The 16,235-nt window shown below is 36.8% G+C and overlaps 1 protein-coding gene across 4 annotated transcripts in view; it reads right to left on the reverse strand.

Annotated features, from left to right (window-relative positions):
* Hspbap1 (HSPB1 associated protein 1) overlaps positions 1 to 16,235 on the reverse strand; it is a 63,300-nt gene that overhangs the window by 30,837 nt on the left and 16,228 nt on the right. For 2 of the 4 annotated variants that reach the window (XM_058583495.1, XM_058583496.1), the window contains 2 exons: positions 5,976 to 6,038; positions 3,307 to 3,488 (listed from right to left, as the gene is read on the reverse strand). In XM_058583495.1, the coding sequence (XP_058439478.1) occupies positions 3,307 to 3,488; positions 5,976 to 6,038 (245 nt within the window). The remainder of the gene's footprint in view (positions 1 to 3,306; positions 3,489 to 5,975; positions 6,039 to 16,235) is intronic. The other 2 variants (XM_058583497.1, XM_046457925.2) reach the window with 1 other exon arrangement.

Raw genomic sequence — 16,235 nt, forward strand, 5'->3', positions numbered from 1 at the left:
CACTAAAGGGCTGGCAAGAATGTAAACAATCTTCTCTTGTAATAAAAAAGCTTGAAACAATGACTAATAAGATTTAATGACCTAATGGATTATAGTAGTCAAAACAAAACAACAACAACTTATGTGCTTGTGATATAAGAAGACTTGGTACCCAGAAAACTTTAAGTTAAAAAGAAGATATGATCTGAGTAGACTTGGTCCTTCATAGCAGAATTAATCACCATAATGTGAGCTGACAGAGAATTCATTCAACTAAAAAGATCAGATTTTATAAGGGTTTAATTAGAATTCCAGCACAATACCGAAAAGCTGTCTTTTATGTCTGCACATAATGGCCAGGTCACGTGTCTGCCTAGTGCTGGCTGCCTGGGATAGAACTGAAGCACTGACAGGGTCAGATGAGGGATGTATCCTAGGTCAAGAGAGCCAGACTCCCTGTAGTTGAAAGTGCTTCATCCTGGCTGCAGAGCCCCATGGGGCTGCATGTATTTGGACCCTCTGAAGGCACAGCAGGAGCTGAAGCTCTGGAGACAGACTCAGTGGGTCAACTCCTCCCTAGTTGTATAATCTTTGAAAAGGTTACCAGAACTTTTTGGTGCCTCATTTTTCTTAAAAAAGGGGATAATTATTAAATTATTATGAGCATGAAAAATGTAAGGGGTTGGGGTTGTGGCTGTGGCTTAGTGGTAGAGAGCTTGCCTAGCATGGGTAAGGCACTGGGTTTGATCCTTAGCACCACATACAAAAATAAACAAATAAAATAAAGGCATGCTGTCCATCTACAACTACAGGAAATTTTTTTTTTTTTTAAAGTAAGGTGTTCTGAAAAGTTTAGAAAGGTATCAAAGATAAGTACTTGATAAACATTATATTCCCATGATGTTTTACTTGAAATTTGGAGTAAGAAGGCACTTGTTCAATTCTACAGAGTTGCTGGGGATATGAGAAATATAACAAAGTACTCTAAAAGCTAATTAGGAAATCTTTAATTTCCAGGATTAAAGATCTATAATGTGATCTGAGGTTAAGAGAGAAAACATCTATTTCAAAATTATTTAAAAATAAGTAAATAGATTTGGTATGGACTTTGGATTCAGAAATGTTTAATGAATATTTTCAAATTTAAGCACTTAGGATGGTGTGAGAGAGCACACCTATGGTGCTGGGAGACTGCAGTGGGAGATGGCTTGAGCCCAGGAGTTGGAGGCCAGGCTAAGCAACACAGAGAGACCCCATTTCTAGAAGAGAAAAAAAACCCCAAAAAACACCGGACAGACAAACAAATAAATCAAGCATTTATTTCATGGCTACAAGAATAAAGATACACCCTCAACTAACAATTATGGAGCAAGGTGATATAGTTTTCAATAAAAAGTAAAATTAGCTGGGTGCACCGGCATATGCCTGTAATCCCAGCAGCTCAAGAAGCCAAAGCAGGAGGATCGTGTGTTCAAAGCCAGCCTCAGTAAAAGCAAGTCAGTGAGACCCTGTCTCTGAATAAAATACAAAATAGGGCTGGGGATATGGCTCAGTGGTTAAGTGCCCCTGAGTTCAATCCTCAATGCCCTCCCCCCAAAAAAGTAAAATTATTCAAGCAAACATTTTTAAAAGTTAATAAAGGAAAGCTGCAAAATATTAGTTGAATTATAATAACTATGTAAATACCTTGATGCAAAGAGAAAAATGAAAATGTAGGTTGAATGGAAAAAATTCTTTGGCTCTGGAACCAAAGAATAATCATCCTGCACGAGAGAAAGGCCAGAGGGGTGGTGGTAACAGGTGGGAGGGGAGGAGCAGGGGGAAGAGCCTGCAGTGCTGAGGGTTTTTGTATACTTGTCTCTATACAAAACTAAGAGCAGTGTGAGGAACTCTGGAGCTGCGGCCTGATTATGGGCAAGGCAGAGCCATCCAAACAGGCTCCCTGGGAACGCACTCACCCTTGCCCTACACCTAAGACAAGACAGAAACCAAACCTGGGAGTTTGCAAAATTATCCCACAAAACAAACTGGCATTTTGAGGTAGAAGTCATGTAAAAGAAAAGAGGATATGGTAGTCTGCAAACTGTTGACAGTTATGTCAACACACACCAATGAACTTCCATATTCTGCACATTTTTTGCAGGTCTTCTACTACCAAATACCAGGAGCCTAAAATTTTCTGTCTCAGGCCATAAACCACCAGAGAAAAATTAGCTGTACTAAACCCCAGAGCAGACAGCATGGCAGAGTGACATAAATGCTTCCTGGGAGAAGCATTATATCTCTACCTGCCTCTTTGATGGAACAAGAACTTCCATGTAGGTCAGCAGCAGACGAAGTTTTAAACACAGGTATTTTCTAGTATACTCTAAGCTACTCAGTACCACTCAAAGGCAAAGGAGGGGTGCGTAGCAAGTTTAATGAGTAGGAAAACAGAAGCCTGCTGATCTGCATCAATCAAACACACTTCTTTTGAGTAGACCTTTTGGCTTTATTGGGTAAAATGCTCCAGCCTCACAGTCACTATTTATGAGACAAAAAGGCAGTCAAGGTAGAAAATACCAGGAAGATTGTAATTTAGGATCTTTTAGTAAAGCACATTCTTTCTAATTTTTTTTTTACTGGTGCCCTATAATTATGTGTAATAGTGGGATTTATTATTATATATTCATACATGCACATAATATAACAATATAAATTGGACAACTTCATTCCCTAGAACCTCTCCTTCCCCACACCTCCTTCATCCCTCTGGTCCTCTCCTCTATTCTACTGATCTACCTTCCATTTTCATGAGACTACCTTCTACCTTTTTTCTCCCTAGCCTCCATATATGGGAGAAAACATACCACTCTTAACTTTCTGGGTCTGGGTTATTTCACTTAACATAATGCTTTCAAGTTCTACCCATTTTCATGTAGATGACATAATTTTATTCTTCTTTGTGGCTGAATAAAACTCCACTGTGTACATATACCACATTTTATTTATCCATTCATCTGCTGATAGACACCCAGGCTGGTTCCATAATTTGGTGATTGTGTATAAACATGGGTATGCATGTATCGCTATAGTCTGATGAGCAATTGTTTTTAGGATAAATCCCTAGGTACAGTTGGATCATACGGTGGTTCCATTACTAGTCTTTTGAGGAACCTCCATACTGATTTCCATGGTGGTTGTACTAATTTGTAATCCCACAACAGCATATGAGTGTTCCTTTTCCTCCACATCCTTTCCTGCATTTATTACTAAATAATTTGTATTTTTGATGGTTCCCATTCAAGAGTAATTTCTTACCAAGATGAAAAGGAATGTATTACCTACCTGGAAAATATCTGTCTTGTCTTCAAATAGACTAACAAAATATTTGTAGTCAGCATAAGCCCAGAATTTAGAATGATCATAATCTTTAAATGGTCCAGAATCATTAGACTGGTCACAGTTCCAGGTCAGAAATTCTTCAAGTGTAGCTTCCACATAACTACAAGCAGTTTCAAATTGGGGAACTGTAAAGTAAGAGAACACACTTTAAAAAAATTTTTTTTTTTTTTTTTAGTTATAGATGGACAATTCTTTCTTTCTTTCTTTATTTTTATGTGGTGCTGAGAATCGAACCCAGTGCTTCATACATGCTAGGCAAGGGCTTACCACTAAGCCAAAACCCCAGCCCCTCGAACATACCTTTTTTTTTTTTTTTTTTTTACTTCATCCTAAAGAGCATTATTTACTTATGGTTTATACAATGACATAATATTTATTTTTTAAAAGGTGTAAGGAGCACTTCAATATATTGAGCTGATTATATATACAGCCACGTTTATACATACTGCCATACTAGTGTCTGTTGTGTTCTGCTGCCCTTCCTATCCCCTTCTTATCCCCCCTCCCCTCCCCTCCCCTCTCATCCCCTCCCTCTACCCCATCTACCATAACTCATTTCTCTCTCTCTCTCTCTCTTATTTTTTTTCCCCTTCGCCTCACATCCTCTTATATGTATTTTTGTATAACAATGCGAGTCTCCTTCCCTCTTCCATGCAATGCCCCCTCTCTCTCCCATTTTCTCCCACCCGTCCCTGTTTGATGGTAATTTTCTTCTCATGCTCTTCCTCCCTGCTCTGTTTTGAGTCACCCCGCTTATATCAAAGAAGACATTCGGCATTTGAATTTTAGGGGTTGGCAGACTTCATTTAGCATAATCTGCTCTAATGCCATCCATTTCCCTGCAAATGCCATGATTTTGTTATTTTTTAGTGCTAATATTCCATTGTGTATATATGCCACTTTTTTTTTTTATCCATTCATCTATCGAAGGGCATCTAGGTTGGTTCTACAGTCTAGCTATTGTGAATTGTGCTGCTATGAACATTGATGACGTTGTATCCCTATAGTATGCTCTTTTTAGGTCTTTGGGAATAGTCCAAGAAGGGGAATAGCTGGGTCGAATGGTGGTTCCATTCCCAGCTTTCCGAGGAATCTCCATACTGATTTCCAAATTGGCTGAAACAGTTTGCAGTCCCACCAGCAATGTACAAGTGTACCCTTTTCCCCACATCCTCACCAGCACTTGTTGTTGTTTGACTTCATAATGGCTGCCTTTCTTACTGGGGTGAGATGGTACCTTAGAGTGGTTTTAATTTGCATTTCTCTGATTGCTAGAGATGGTGAGATTTTTTCATGTATTTGTTGATTGATTGTATATCTTTCTCTGAGAAGTGTCTGTTCAGATGCTTGGCCCATTTGTTGATTGGGTTATTTGTTTTCTTGTTTAATTTTTTGAGTTCTTTGTATACTCTGGAGATTAGGGCTCTATCTGAAGTGTGAGGGGTAAAAATTTGTTCCCAAGATGTAGGCTCCCTATTTACCTCTCTTATTGTTTCTCTTGCTGAGAAAAAAACGTTTTGTTTGAGTAAGTCCCATTTGTTGATTCTTGATTTTAACTCTTGAGCTACAGGTGTCCTATTAAGGAATTTGGAGCCCGACCCCACAAGGTGGAGATTAGAGCCAACTTTTTCTTCTACTAGACGCAGAGTTTCTGGTTTGATTCCTAGCTCCTTAATCCATTTTGAGTTAACTTTTGTGCATGGTGAGAGACAGGGATTCAATTTCATATGGCTTTCCAGTTCTCCCAGCACCATTTGTTGAAGATGTTATCCTTTCTCCATTGCATGCTTTTATCACCTTTGTCTAATATAAGGTAGTTGTAACTTTGTGGATTGGTTTTTGTGTCCTCTATTTTGTACCATTGGTCCACCCACCTGTTTTGGTACCAGTACCATGCTGTTTTTGTTACTATTGCTCTGTAGTATAGTTTAAAATCTGTTCAAACACACCTTTAAGTGAACAATGAAAGTGGTTTCCAAATGTTTTTTTTTTAAATGAAGATAATTCCAACCAAAAAAAAACTATTAACATTAATTAAATATTAATTTTATACTTGCTTTATTGTTAAAATAATTTATAATACTTGGGCTCAAGCGGTAGCGCGCTCGCCTGGTATGCGTGCGGCCCGGGTTCGATCCTCAGCACCACATGCAAAAAACAAAGATGTTGTGTCCGCCGAAAAAACAAAAACAAAAAAATAAATATTAAAATTCTCTCTCTCTCTCTAAAAAAATAATAATTTATAATACTCATAGTATTCATGATAAAGCAGAAAATATAGTTTTAACATTAACATTAAAGACTGCCTTCATCATAGCCTGATTTAGTGAGCCAGTGGAATGCCTGAGATTATCAGCTGCCCAAGACCCTTTCTGTGAGTCTGGGAGGTCCAAACTACTTTCATATAACACTAAGACATCATTTGCCCTTTGCATTTTCATTCCCTCACAAGTGTGCCAGGGAGTTTCCCAGAAGCCACATGACATGTGTTGGTGTCACTGCTCTGACAGATGGTGGAATATATGCTTATGTTCTCATGTTTTAAATTTCTCCATTTTAGTTTCTAGTATGGCAAGTATCACTAGAGACAACCCACATCAGCATAAACTCACCGAGGAACTCAATCATTTTAAAAGGGATTCTGAGCTCAAAGGGCTTGAGAATCATTGCTTCAGCTTAAAAAAAAAAAAGAAAAAAGAAAGGCAATAACAAAATAACTGTTTTTTGAAAATTTTTGGACTTTACTGCACATTTAGCATACATAGCTCCTCAGACTCATTAAGTGGACAATAATGATTTAACGCCTGTTCTTTTATTCATTAACTCACTTATTTCAGAATCATTTATTAAGCACAAAATTTGCAATTAGCATGATACTCAGGCTTATAGGAACATAAAAAATAGATAATACTATTGAGAGTAGAGTATATTTAGATAAAGATAAATCTTTAACTAGACTGGTAGACAACTTGAAGCACCATGTAATTAAATACAAAATTTTGTACCACAGACATTTAAAAAAGGGAAAGGCAATCAGAGATGAGGGTCTGCTATCTGTCTGCAGTGGGTTTGTTAGTATGGGTATGATACCAACGAGTTAAGACTACAGTCTTGGGTTGATATGAGAACTATTCTTCTAGGACAGGGATGAAATTACTTCTTTTGCAGCTAGCAGAATATTTTAAATGAGCACAGGGAAGTTAACAATTTGTTAAGAAATCTGATTGTTACCTCCTTTGCAAAACATAAAATCCTTTGAGGGATGCAGACCAGTTAGCACAGTGCCTGACATAGTAGATGCAGGCACTATTAATAGTACCTATTATTAATTTATGTATTTATTTGGAACTTTTTAACAGTTAAGTGAATTAGTAGAAGGAGAAAGGTATTCAAACTCTTCTATCAATATTTTTTCTTTTTCCTTCCTTTCTTCCTCAACTGCTTAGGATTATCTGATCTCTTTTTCCCTTGCTTTCTTCCTTCTAAATTCATTTCTGCAGAATGGCAGAGGCCATGGTAACAGAGGCCAGGGTGTACATCAAAGAATACTCTAATTTATCTACTTGTCACTTGACATTGAGAAGCAGAACTTTACTAATACCATTGATCTAAAATATAAAAACTACATACTCCAGAACTATTTAAATTTTCCCATATTTTATGAAGCACTTCGAACAGTGCCTGGCACACAGTAAACCATTAATAGATACAAGCTTTTAATATCATTGACATCATCAAATATTCTCCACTACAGCATAAGAGTTCATAAAGTAAATTCTGACAAACAAAAATGCACGTGGCAAGAAAGCTTCATGATGCTGGGAAACAGGAGTCATTTCTGAATCATCTCATAAACTCCAATGTTGGCCTAAAGACATTGCACTGTCTTCTAAGTTTTCATTTCACAGCGCTTGATCCAACTACAATACTAAAGCCATTAATTGAGTTGGCTGCCCCGGGGTGGACTGAACAGCCCTTTTCCATTAAGGCCAGTTATTACAAACAAGTCTGCATGGCAGACCTCAGAACCTGGCCTCATTAGAGGACTTCATTTGCTATCATGGAAAGTTCTGCATGTTAAAAATGAAAATACAAAAATGTGAAAATTGCATGCAGGAACTGTTATCATCAGAGGAAAATTAAAATGAAAGGACTGAATGGAAATGACAGACCTTTTCATTTACATAATTATTTTGATAGAAAATCTTCTCACTCTGACTTGTTGGTAGCAGGACAAAGGGAGCATTCTGATTTTGTTGAAATGACAGTTTCTCTCCAGGTAGCGCAGTTGTTTTTCTTTCCTGCCCACCCCCTGCCCCTTTCTCTGTAATGATACTGGAGATGGAACCCAGAACTTCATATATGCTAGGCAAGCCCTCTACCACCTAATTCCATTTCTAGCCCTTTTTATTTTTTAAATTTGAGACAGGGTCTCACTAAGTTGTCCAGGTTGGTCTTGAATTTATAATCCTCCTGCCTCAACCCCAAATTGCTGGGGTTATAGGTGAGCACCACTGTGCCCAGCAGTACCGTTTTTGTCTCTATGGAGTGGCATTATTCCTTTCTAATATCATTATTATTGTTCTTTCATTTAATGATGAAGTACCTAGGAAGCTACAACTTCCATCTCCCTTACTGTAAATGTTAGGTAAGAAGACGTTCAGCTGAGTATAAGACTTAGCAATAGTACACAAACTGAACTTGCTTTTAACTCTCATAATAAAGGTCCTAAAATATTATTTTGCCCAGCAGGAAAACAAATACTTCTCCATTTTGTTGAACTTTCATCATTTTTCAAATAAGAAACAACACGTTGGGTGTAAGCTCTGAATAGGACTTTGGATCACTCACTGCTTCATTGCCCAACTTACAGATGTTTAGGGTTATTTCTATAACTGCTTGACAAACTTTGCTGGCTGAAGTACAATGCCACCACTGAGCACATATCTCAACAAATGAATGTGATCCCAAATCGTTTCAAAGACTTGTGTGATGCTTACTGCTTTCTTCCTACAATAAACTAAGGAACACATAACATTTTAAAAATGCCAATTATTGCCAGGAGCAGTGGTTTATACTTGTTGTCCCTGCTGCTTAAGAGGCTGGCGTAGGAGGATCGCTTGAGCTCAGGAGTTTGAGACCAACATGAGCAACACAGCAAGACCCTGTTGCAAAAAAAAAAAAAAAAAGAAAAGAAAAAAAAAAGAAACAAAGAAAGAAAAACAACAACAAAACTGTCAAATTACTAACACTACTATGCAGGCACCCTAGAAAAATTCTAACCAAACCTAAAACAGAAATAAGAAATATAGTCAACTGAGAGGACAAGGTTATCATTGTTAATAAGATCATACGCCTGTCTACCTAGATGATCACCAGAACAAAGAAAAAACTAGCTAGACTAATAAGTAGCTGAATAAGAAATAAGCATATAGAAATAAATAGCTTTTATCTATGTATCAATCATAACCAGTTAGAAAAAAAGTATAGGTAAAAAACATTGCCTTTAGAGGCTGGGGATGTGGCTCAAGTAGTAATGCGCTCGCCTGGCATGTGCGGGGCGCTGGGTTCAATCCTCAACACCACATAAAAACAAAATAAAGATGTTGTGTCCACCGAAAACTGAAAAATAAATATTAAAAAATTCTCTCTCTCTCTCTCTCTCTCTCTCTCTCTTTAAGAAAAAACAACTGCCGTCATAACAGCTATAACAAATTTATAACAGTTTAAGAATTTTTGTTATTTTATGAAAACTATAAATTTTTTTTTGCTGAGAGGCAGACTTGGTAAGTGAAAATAACATGTTCTGATATAGGAATATATACATACACAGACATTTTTTGTTCTTTTTAGTTATATATGACAGTAGAATATATTTTGACATATCATACATATATGGAGTATAACTTCCTATTCTGGTGGTTGTATATGATGTGGAGCTACACTGGTCGTGTATTTATATATGAACATGAGAAAGTTAAGTCCAATTCATTCTATTGACTTTACTACTCCTATCCCCCCCCATCCCAATCTGCTAACCCTCCTCCATTCCTCCCCACTCCTACCTATTTTGAGTCAGCAGCCTCATATTAGAGAGAATATTTAGCCTTTGGTTTTGGAGGATTGACTTATTTCACTTAACAAGATAGCCTCCAGTCCATATATTCCAGCAAATTCCATAATTTTATTCTTCTTTATGGCTGAGTAATAAGGAATATATATTTTTATTATTATGTAATTTTTTCCGAATTAATTTATACAGCTTCATATATATTCATTTAAAATCCCAATAGAATTTCTTTAAAAAGTGAGCATTTTGTATAAAATTCTAAAGTTCATTTAGATGAATAAAATTCAACAATATTTAAGAAGGAAGAATAACAGAAGTTCAGAGTAGACCAGTAGTTACCACAGGCTGGGGAGAGAAGGGAGGAGAGAGAGATGGGAAAGGCTGGTCAGTGGGTACTAAGTTAAAAAGAAGTAAGTTCTGCTGTTCTATTGTACAGTAGAGTAACTGCAGAAAACAATAATATACTATATATATTTTTAAAAGCTAGAGGAAAGGATTTTGAATGTTTTCACAACAAATGATCAATGTTTGAGGAGGTAAATGTGCCATTTCTGAACTAGACAATACATATTGCATACATGACACTGAAACACCACATAATACATAAATATGTACAATTTTATGTGTCAATATTAAATATAAATAAATAAAAATAAAATTTAAAAAAGAAAAGTATGGAGAATGAATTGTACTTTCAAATACTAAAATATATACTGGTACTGAAATAGCATTTTAACTTGTTACTGGCTCCAAAACTGATCTAAAAATGTGGGCCAGAAACTGATGCTGAAATTCACACAGGAAAATAGCAATATAATAAAGTTGGTTTTCAAAGAGAATAAGGTACAAAAGAATAAAAGTTCCCAACTCTTTGGAAAAAAACCCACTGAACATCACATACCAAAACATATATGAAATGAATAAAGAATAAAATGTAAAAAAAAAAGGAAATCATTAAGCTATTAGAAGAAAATTAAGCTATTAGAAAAAAATTAGAATATCTACTTTTGGGAGAAGGAATTCCTAGGGAAAAAATAAATAATAAAAATGTTACTTGAGCATTATTTGATTTGGCACTGGGAAATGTACTAGTGCCAACAGAATATTCTTAATATGTAAGGAATTTACTAACAAAAGGTTAAACCCTAAATCTCCATTGAAGAACCAATCAAAGAACAATTATCAGAAAAAATACAAATGACCAATTAACATTAACATATATATGTTCAACATTACCAGCAATCAAAGAAATGTTAACTGAAATTATGAGATGCTATTATTAACCTATCCACAAGATTTTCTTAAAAGAGAAATCTCAGTTTTGGCAAAGCAGTGGCAAAATAGGTACTTTAAAAAAAGTATCAGTGGAAACAACTTTTCTCTAAGGTGCTTGTCATACATATCATTCTTTCATTCCACACATATCTGAATGTCTATTAGGTGCTCTGCCCAGGATGAGACATGGCCCTTGGTCTCACAAAAAATGACCTTAATCAGGTGATTACTTACACAACTGTCCATGTGATTAAAACTGTACTCAGTGTGGCTAAGAAATACAAGGTGTTCTGGGATAATCTGAAGCCACACATGATTTGGGGGGTGGAGGATGATAGATATGGTCAGGAAAGAATGCCATTTAAGTTAAGATTTCAAGGAAGAAAAGCAACTAACCAGATAAATCTAGGGGAAAGAAATGGGGGGAAAAACCTCACAATGACTAGAAATACAGAGAGCTATGGCTAGATACATATACAAAGGCCCCAAAGTAGGAAAAAGCAAATCCCCAGAAATAGAGAAATTGAAAATACACTTCTCTGGCCCAAGCTGGGGGAGAGAGAGATTACGCTGGGCCTTCTACACCACAATAAACAATTTGGATCTTTAGCCTAAGGGTAAGGAAAATCATTAAAGGGCTTTAAGTAGAATTATAATATTAGATTTGTTTATTTAAAAATTGTTCCTGACTATAGCATGAGGAATGGCCTGGGAAGGGTAAGACATGGAGATGGATGGAGAAACTGGACTAGGGAAGAGGCTACTTAGCCATGGATGGAGAAACAGCAGGATAACGATGACTATGGGCTAGCCATGGAGGGAGAGGGAAGCAGGTGCTGCCAGATGTTCAGAATGTGAGTCACGAGCCACCAGAATGACAGGGCACTCAGAATGACTCAGAGGTTCTGGTGTAAGAAACTTCAGATAGTGCTGCTGCTGATGATAATTTTCATATCCTCTGACCCAGTAATTCTCCTTCTAGGAATCTCTCCTAAGGGAAATAACCAGGAACTTGGACAAGATTTGTTTGCAAAGATGTTCCCTACAGCAGTATTTACAAATTTAGAGCTTGTAAGAAATATAAATAACCCAAATAGGAGAATTTTAAGATAAATTATCATACTACCATATAATGGACTAGGTAGCCATTTAAAAGTCACACTTAATGACAAGAGTAGCTGCTCAGAATATGTTAACTAAAAAGAAAAGCAGAATAAAAAGCCTCAGCTAACAATCCGGAGACATGGACAAGACCACATTTGCTTTTAACAAAAAGTGAGCTTCTGAGAAGGGAGAAAGGCCTACCATCCTAACCCATGGCTTGTGGTGGATTAGCAACCTTCACTCCACCCCTCAAAGAAGCAAGCCTCCAGGGAAAAGCCCCTCACGGCAAAGACACATTGCAGGAGCCACCAATGCAGGCCAAACGTGACTGCGAAGAGCACACAACACCAAGCACTCCCCGTCCTTCCAAACCCACCAGGAACCCCAGGAAACAAATGTGGTTTTTGTCTCTAAATTCCCGCCATGCACTAAGGCACCAGAACTATTCCTAACCCCCCTCCAAGGAAACAGCAACCTGATAGGAAAATAATATTGTCAAAATTGTATAATTCTGTTGTTAACCATGCACTAAAGATTAAAATAGCCTCTGTCAAAGATATATAATATATAGGAAATCGCTGAAAAAAAAAAAGAAAAGCAGGTGTGAAAAATAATATTCATTTTTTGAATACAAAAAGGCCCATGCTGATGAACATTAAACTGTAACTAAAGACTATCTACCTCTAGGTAGTAGTTCAGGTGTTTTTAAGGTTCTTGGGATTTTTCATTTTTTGTCTTTTCTACATTAAAGAAGTCATACTTTTTTAAAAAAAATTATTTATTTTTATGTGGTACTGAGGATCGAACCCAGTGCCTCACAATGTGGAGGCAGGTGCTCTACCACTGAACTACAGCCCCAGCCCTAAAGAAGTCATACTTTTATTTTTATATTTTAAAATAACATTTCTTGAACATTAACAACAAGCTAGATACTATTCCAAATGTTCTAGGCATATGAAATCACTTACTCTTGAAAATATTTTTTTTTTTCTTTTTAGTACTGGGGATTGAACCCAGAGGTGCTTAACCACTGAGCCACATCCTCAGCCCTTTTTGTATTTTATTTGGAGACAGGGTCTCACTTAGTTGCTTAGGGCCTCACTAAATTGCTGGGGCTGCCTTTAAACTTTTGATCCTCCTGCCTCAGTCTCCCAAGCTGCTGGGATTATAGGTGTGTGCCACCATGCCCAGCCCTCTTGAAAATATTTCTAACATTCAGAGAAGTTAATTGACTTGCTCAGGTCCCACAGTAAACCAAAATTTAAACTCATGCAGGCTGACTCTAGTGGCTCTTTCATACTATTATTCTATACTGCCTGCAGTAGTATTACATTTATTTATTCAGTAGTGATTTTAAAAAGAACAAATTATCAGGACCATGCCCTGAATGGGACAAAACATGTGCAAGTCATATATTTGATAAGAACCTTATACCTAGGATATTTAAGAACTCTAATTCAACAATAAAAAACAAAAACCCCAATTAGAAATAAGTCAAGGCTTGAATGGACATTTCTATTAGCCAATATATACATGAAAAGATGCTCAACGATACTGATCATAAGGAAAATGTGAATCAGAATCACACTAAGATAACACTTCACTGTACTAGGATGGCTACAGTTTTCAAAAATGAAGTGTTGGCAAGGCTACAGGAAATTAGAACTTTAGTATATCACAGGTGCAACCACTAAAGAAAACTGTTTGGCAATTCCTCAAAATGTTAAACATATTTACTGTATGATTTAGCAATTCTACTCCTAGGTACCTATTCACAAGAAATGAAAACATATATCCACACAAAAATCTGTTCACAAATGTACATAGTAGCATTAGTCATAATTGCCCCAAAGTGGAAAGAACCAAATGTCCAACAACCAAACCAATGAGTAGATTAAAAAAATTACGTATATTCAAATAACAGAGTATTATTCAGCAACAAAAAGAGTACTGATGCACACAAGTTAAGCATCTTTTATCTGAAATGCTTGAGACCAGAAGTGCTTCAGTTTTCAGATTCTGGAATACTGGCACATACATAAGTGTATGTACGTGTGTGTGTGTGTGTGTGTGTGTATACAGAGAAGGGAATTTTACACATCTATGGTGCACCTTTGTTTTGACTATGATCTGTCATATGAGGTCAGGTATGGAATTTCTACTTGTAGCATAATTTTAACACTTGAAAAGTTCGAATTTGGGATCATTTCAGATTTATAGACTAGGGACATTCAGCTTGTACTAGTACATGGATGAACCTTAAAAACATGCTTAAGTAGAGGAAACCAGACACAAAAGGCCAAATCATGTCTGATTCCATTTTTATGATATATCCAGAATAGGTACATTCACAGAAAGTAGACTAGTGGTTGCAGGGATAGGGTAGGGCAAAATGAAGTGGCTGCTTAAGGGGTACTTACTTCTTCATGGGATAGTGAAATGTTCTGAAATTAGACAACAATGAGAATATACTAACAAACTGTACAACACTGTGAATATACTAATAGCCACTGAACTGCATACTATTAAATGTCTGAAATGCAAACTTTACCTGAATTTTTAAAAAGACCTAATCATCTTTACTAAGAACTCAGTATAGTTTCTTACAATTACAGAGATATTTTCCTTTTTCTTTTATGCTTTAGTATTAACTTGAACATATCAAATTACTACATCTCATCTATAAAATGGGATAATGGTAGTACAATTCTAGGAGGTATGAGCAGATTAAGAGAGTGGATATACATAAAGCACTTAGAACAAACCTGAGGTGATAGTTCTCAACAAATGTCACCTACTAGTAGTAGGGATGATGTGTCTGGGGTGTAATCAGAATGTGAAAAAATGACAATTTCCATTTCTCTCCAAATTAGTATCTAAAAGATGCTTCAAGGAGTGGCAGATATATTTTACTAAAATCAAGAAGGAAAAGGCACTGTCTCATTTTATGTTATAGATGCTAGTCTAGTATTTAATTTTAAAATACAATAAAGAGTTCAGTCTGTGACTGGAATGAGATGCCAAAGAGTTCCAGGTATAACAATCCTGCTCTATCTATCAGAAATTCAAGAGAACTCTAGACACCAAAACTAATTAATTTCACAAGATATACTAGAAGGTCAACATGAGAGAAAAATGTGGAACTGCTGAAAGAGAAAATGGGGAATTTTCTAGTTCCTCTTGAACTATTAACAGATAATTCATGAGTCACTTCACTGCAATGCTTTTTTTTTTTTTTGGTGTTGGTGGGGATTGAACCCAGGGCCTCGTGCTTGCAAGGCAAGCAATCTGCCAATTGAGTTATGTCCCCAGCCTCTCTTCACTGCAATGCTTAAAAACTGAATTTCTATGGTGGGTGTGTGGCTCAGTGGAGAATCATGTGAGGTCCATGCATCGATCCCCAGCACCAAAAGAAAAAAAAACCCTCAAAAACAAAAAACAAAAAAAACCCCAAATTGACTACAAAACTTGAAATACAAGTTAAAACACCAGACAACGGTTATGGACTCCTTTAGACTAGAAATAGCACTGTTCCAGAGCAGGGAGGAAGAGCAGGAAGAAAAGATTAACATTAAACAGAGACATGAGGTGGGAGGCAAAGGGAGAGAAAAGGGAAATTGCATGGTAATGGAGGGAGACCCTCATTGTTATATAAAATTACATATAAGAGGTTGTGAGGGAATGGGAAAATAAACAAGGAGAGAAATGAATTACAGTAGATGGGGTAGAGAGAGAAGATGGGAGGGGAGGGGAGGGGGGATAGTTGAGGATAGGAAAGGTAGCAGAATACAACAGTTACTAACAGGGCATTATGTAAAAATGTGGATGTGTAACCGATGTGATTCTGCAATCTGTATTTGGGGTAAAATTGGGAGTTCATAACCAACTTGAATCTAATGCATGAAATATGATATGTCAAGAGCTTTGTAATGTTTTGAACAACTAATAAAAAAAAAAAAAGAAATAGCACTGTTCCTTCATACTAAATTAAATTTTACAGTTAATAGTAGCTGCTTAACCTGATGAAAGAGGGGAAAAGGAATGTTAGAAGTCTTCAGGAAAGTAATGGGAGCAGGCAAAATCAAACTGCTCAAGAGAATAATGTTAGGGTCTATAAACAAGTCAAGATGGCGCCTGGCATTTTGCCAGAGGGAGTGGTTTGTGAAGTAACGCCAGGGAGCCATTAAATGTGGAGATTCCTTATTGGTTGACTGCTGTATCTAGTTTATGTTAATTAAGATATGCTGTGTGGAATGTATATATACCCCTCCTGTCCTACAATAAACGGCTCCCACTCCTGCTGCATCAATGTACACAAGTTGTTCGTCACCCCCCCGGTTATTTTGCTGCTGCCGGATTGTGGCAGAATAAAAATCCAGCTTGCATGGTGGTGCTCAACTAAAGTCCCAGCTACGCACAAGGC

The sequence above is a fragment of the Marmota monax genome, unplaced genomic scaffold (genome assembly GCF_021218885.2).
Source record: "Marmota monax isolate L192 unplaced genomic scaffold, Marmota_monax_Labrador192_F-V1.1 WCK01_AAM20220418_F8-fsc00052, whole genome shotgun sequence".
Taxonomy (NCBI): Eukaryota; Metazoa; Chordata; class Mammalia; order Rodentia; family Sciuridae; genus Marmota; species Marmota monax.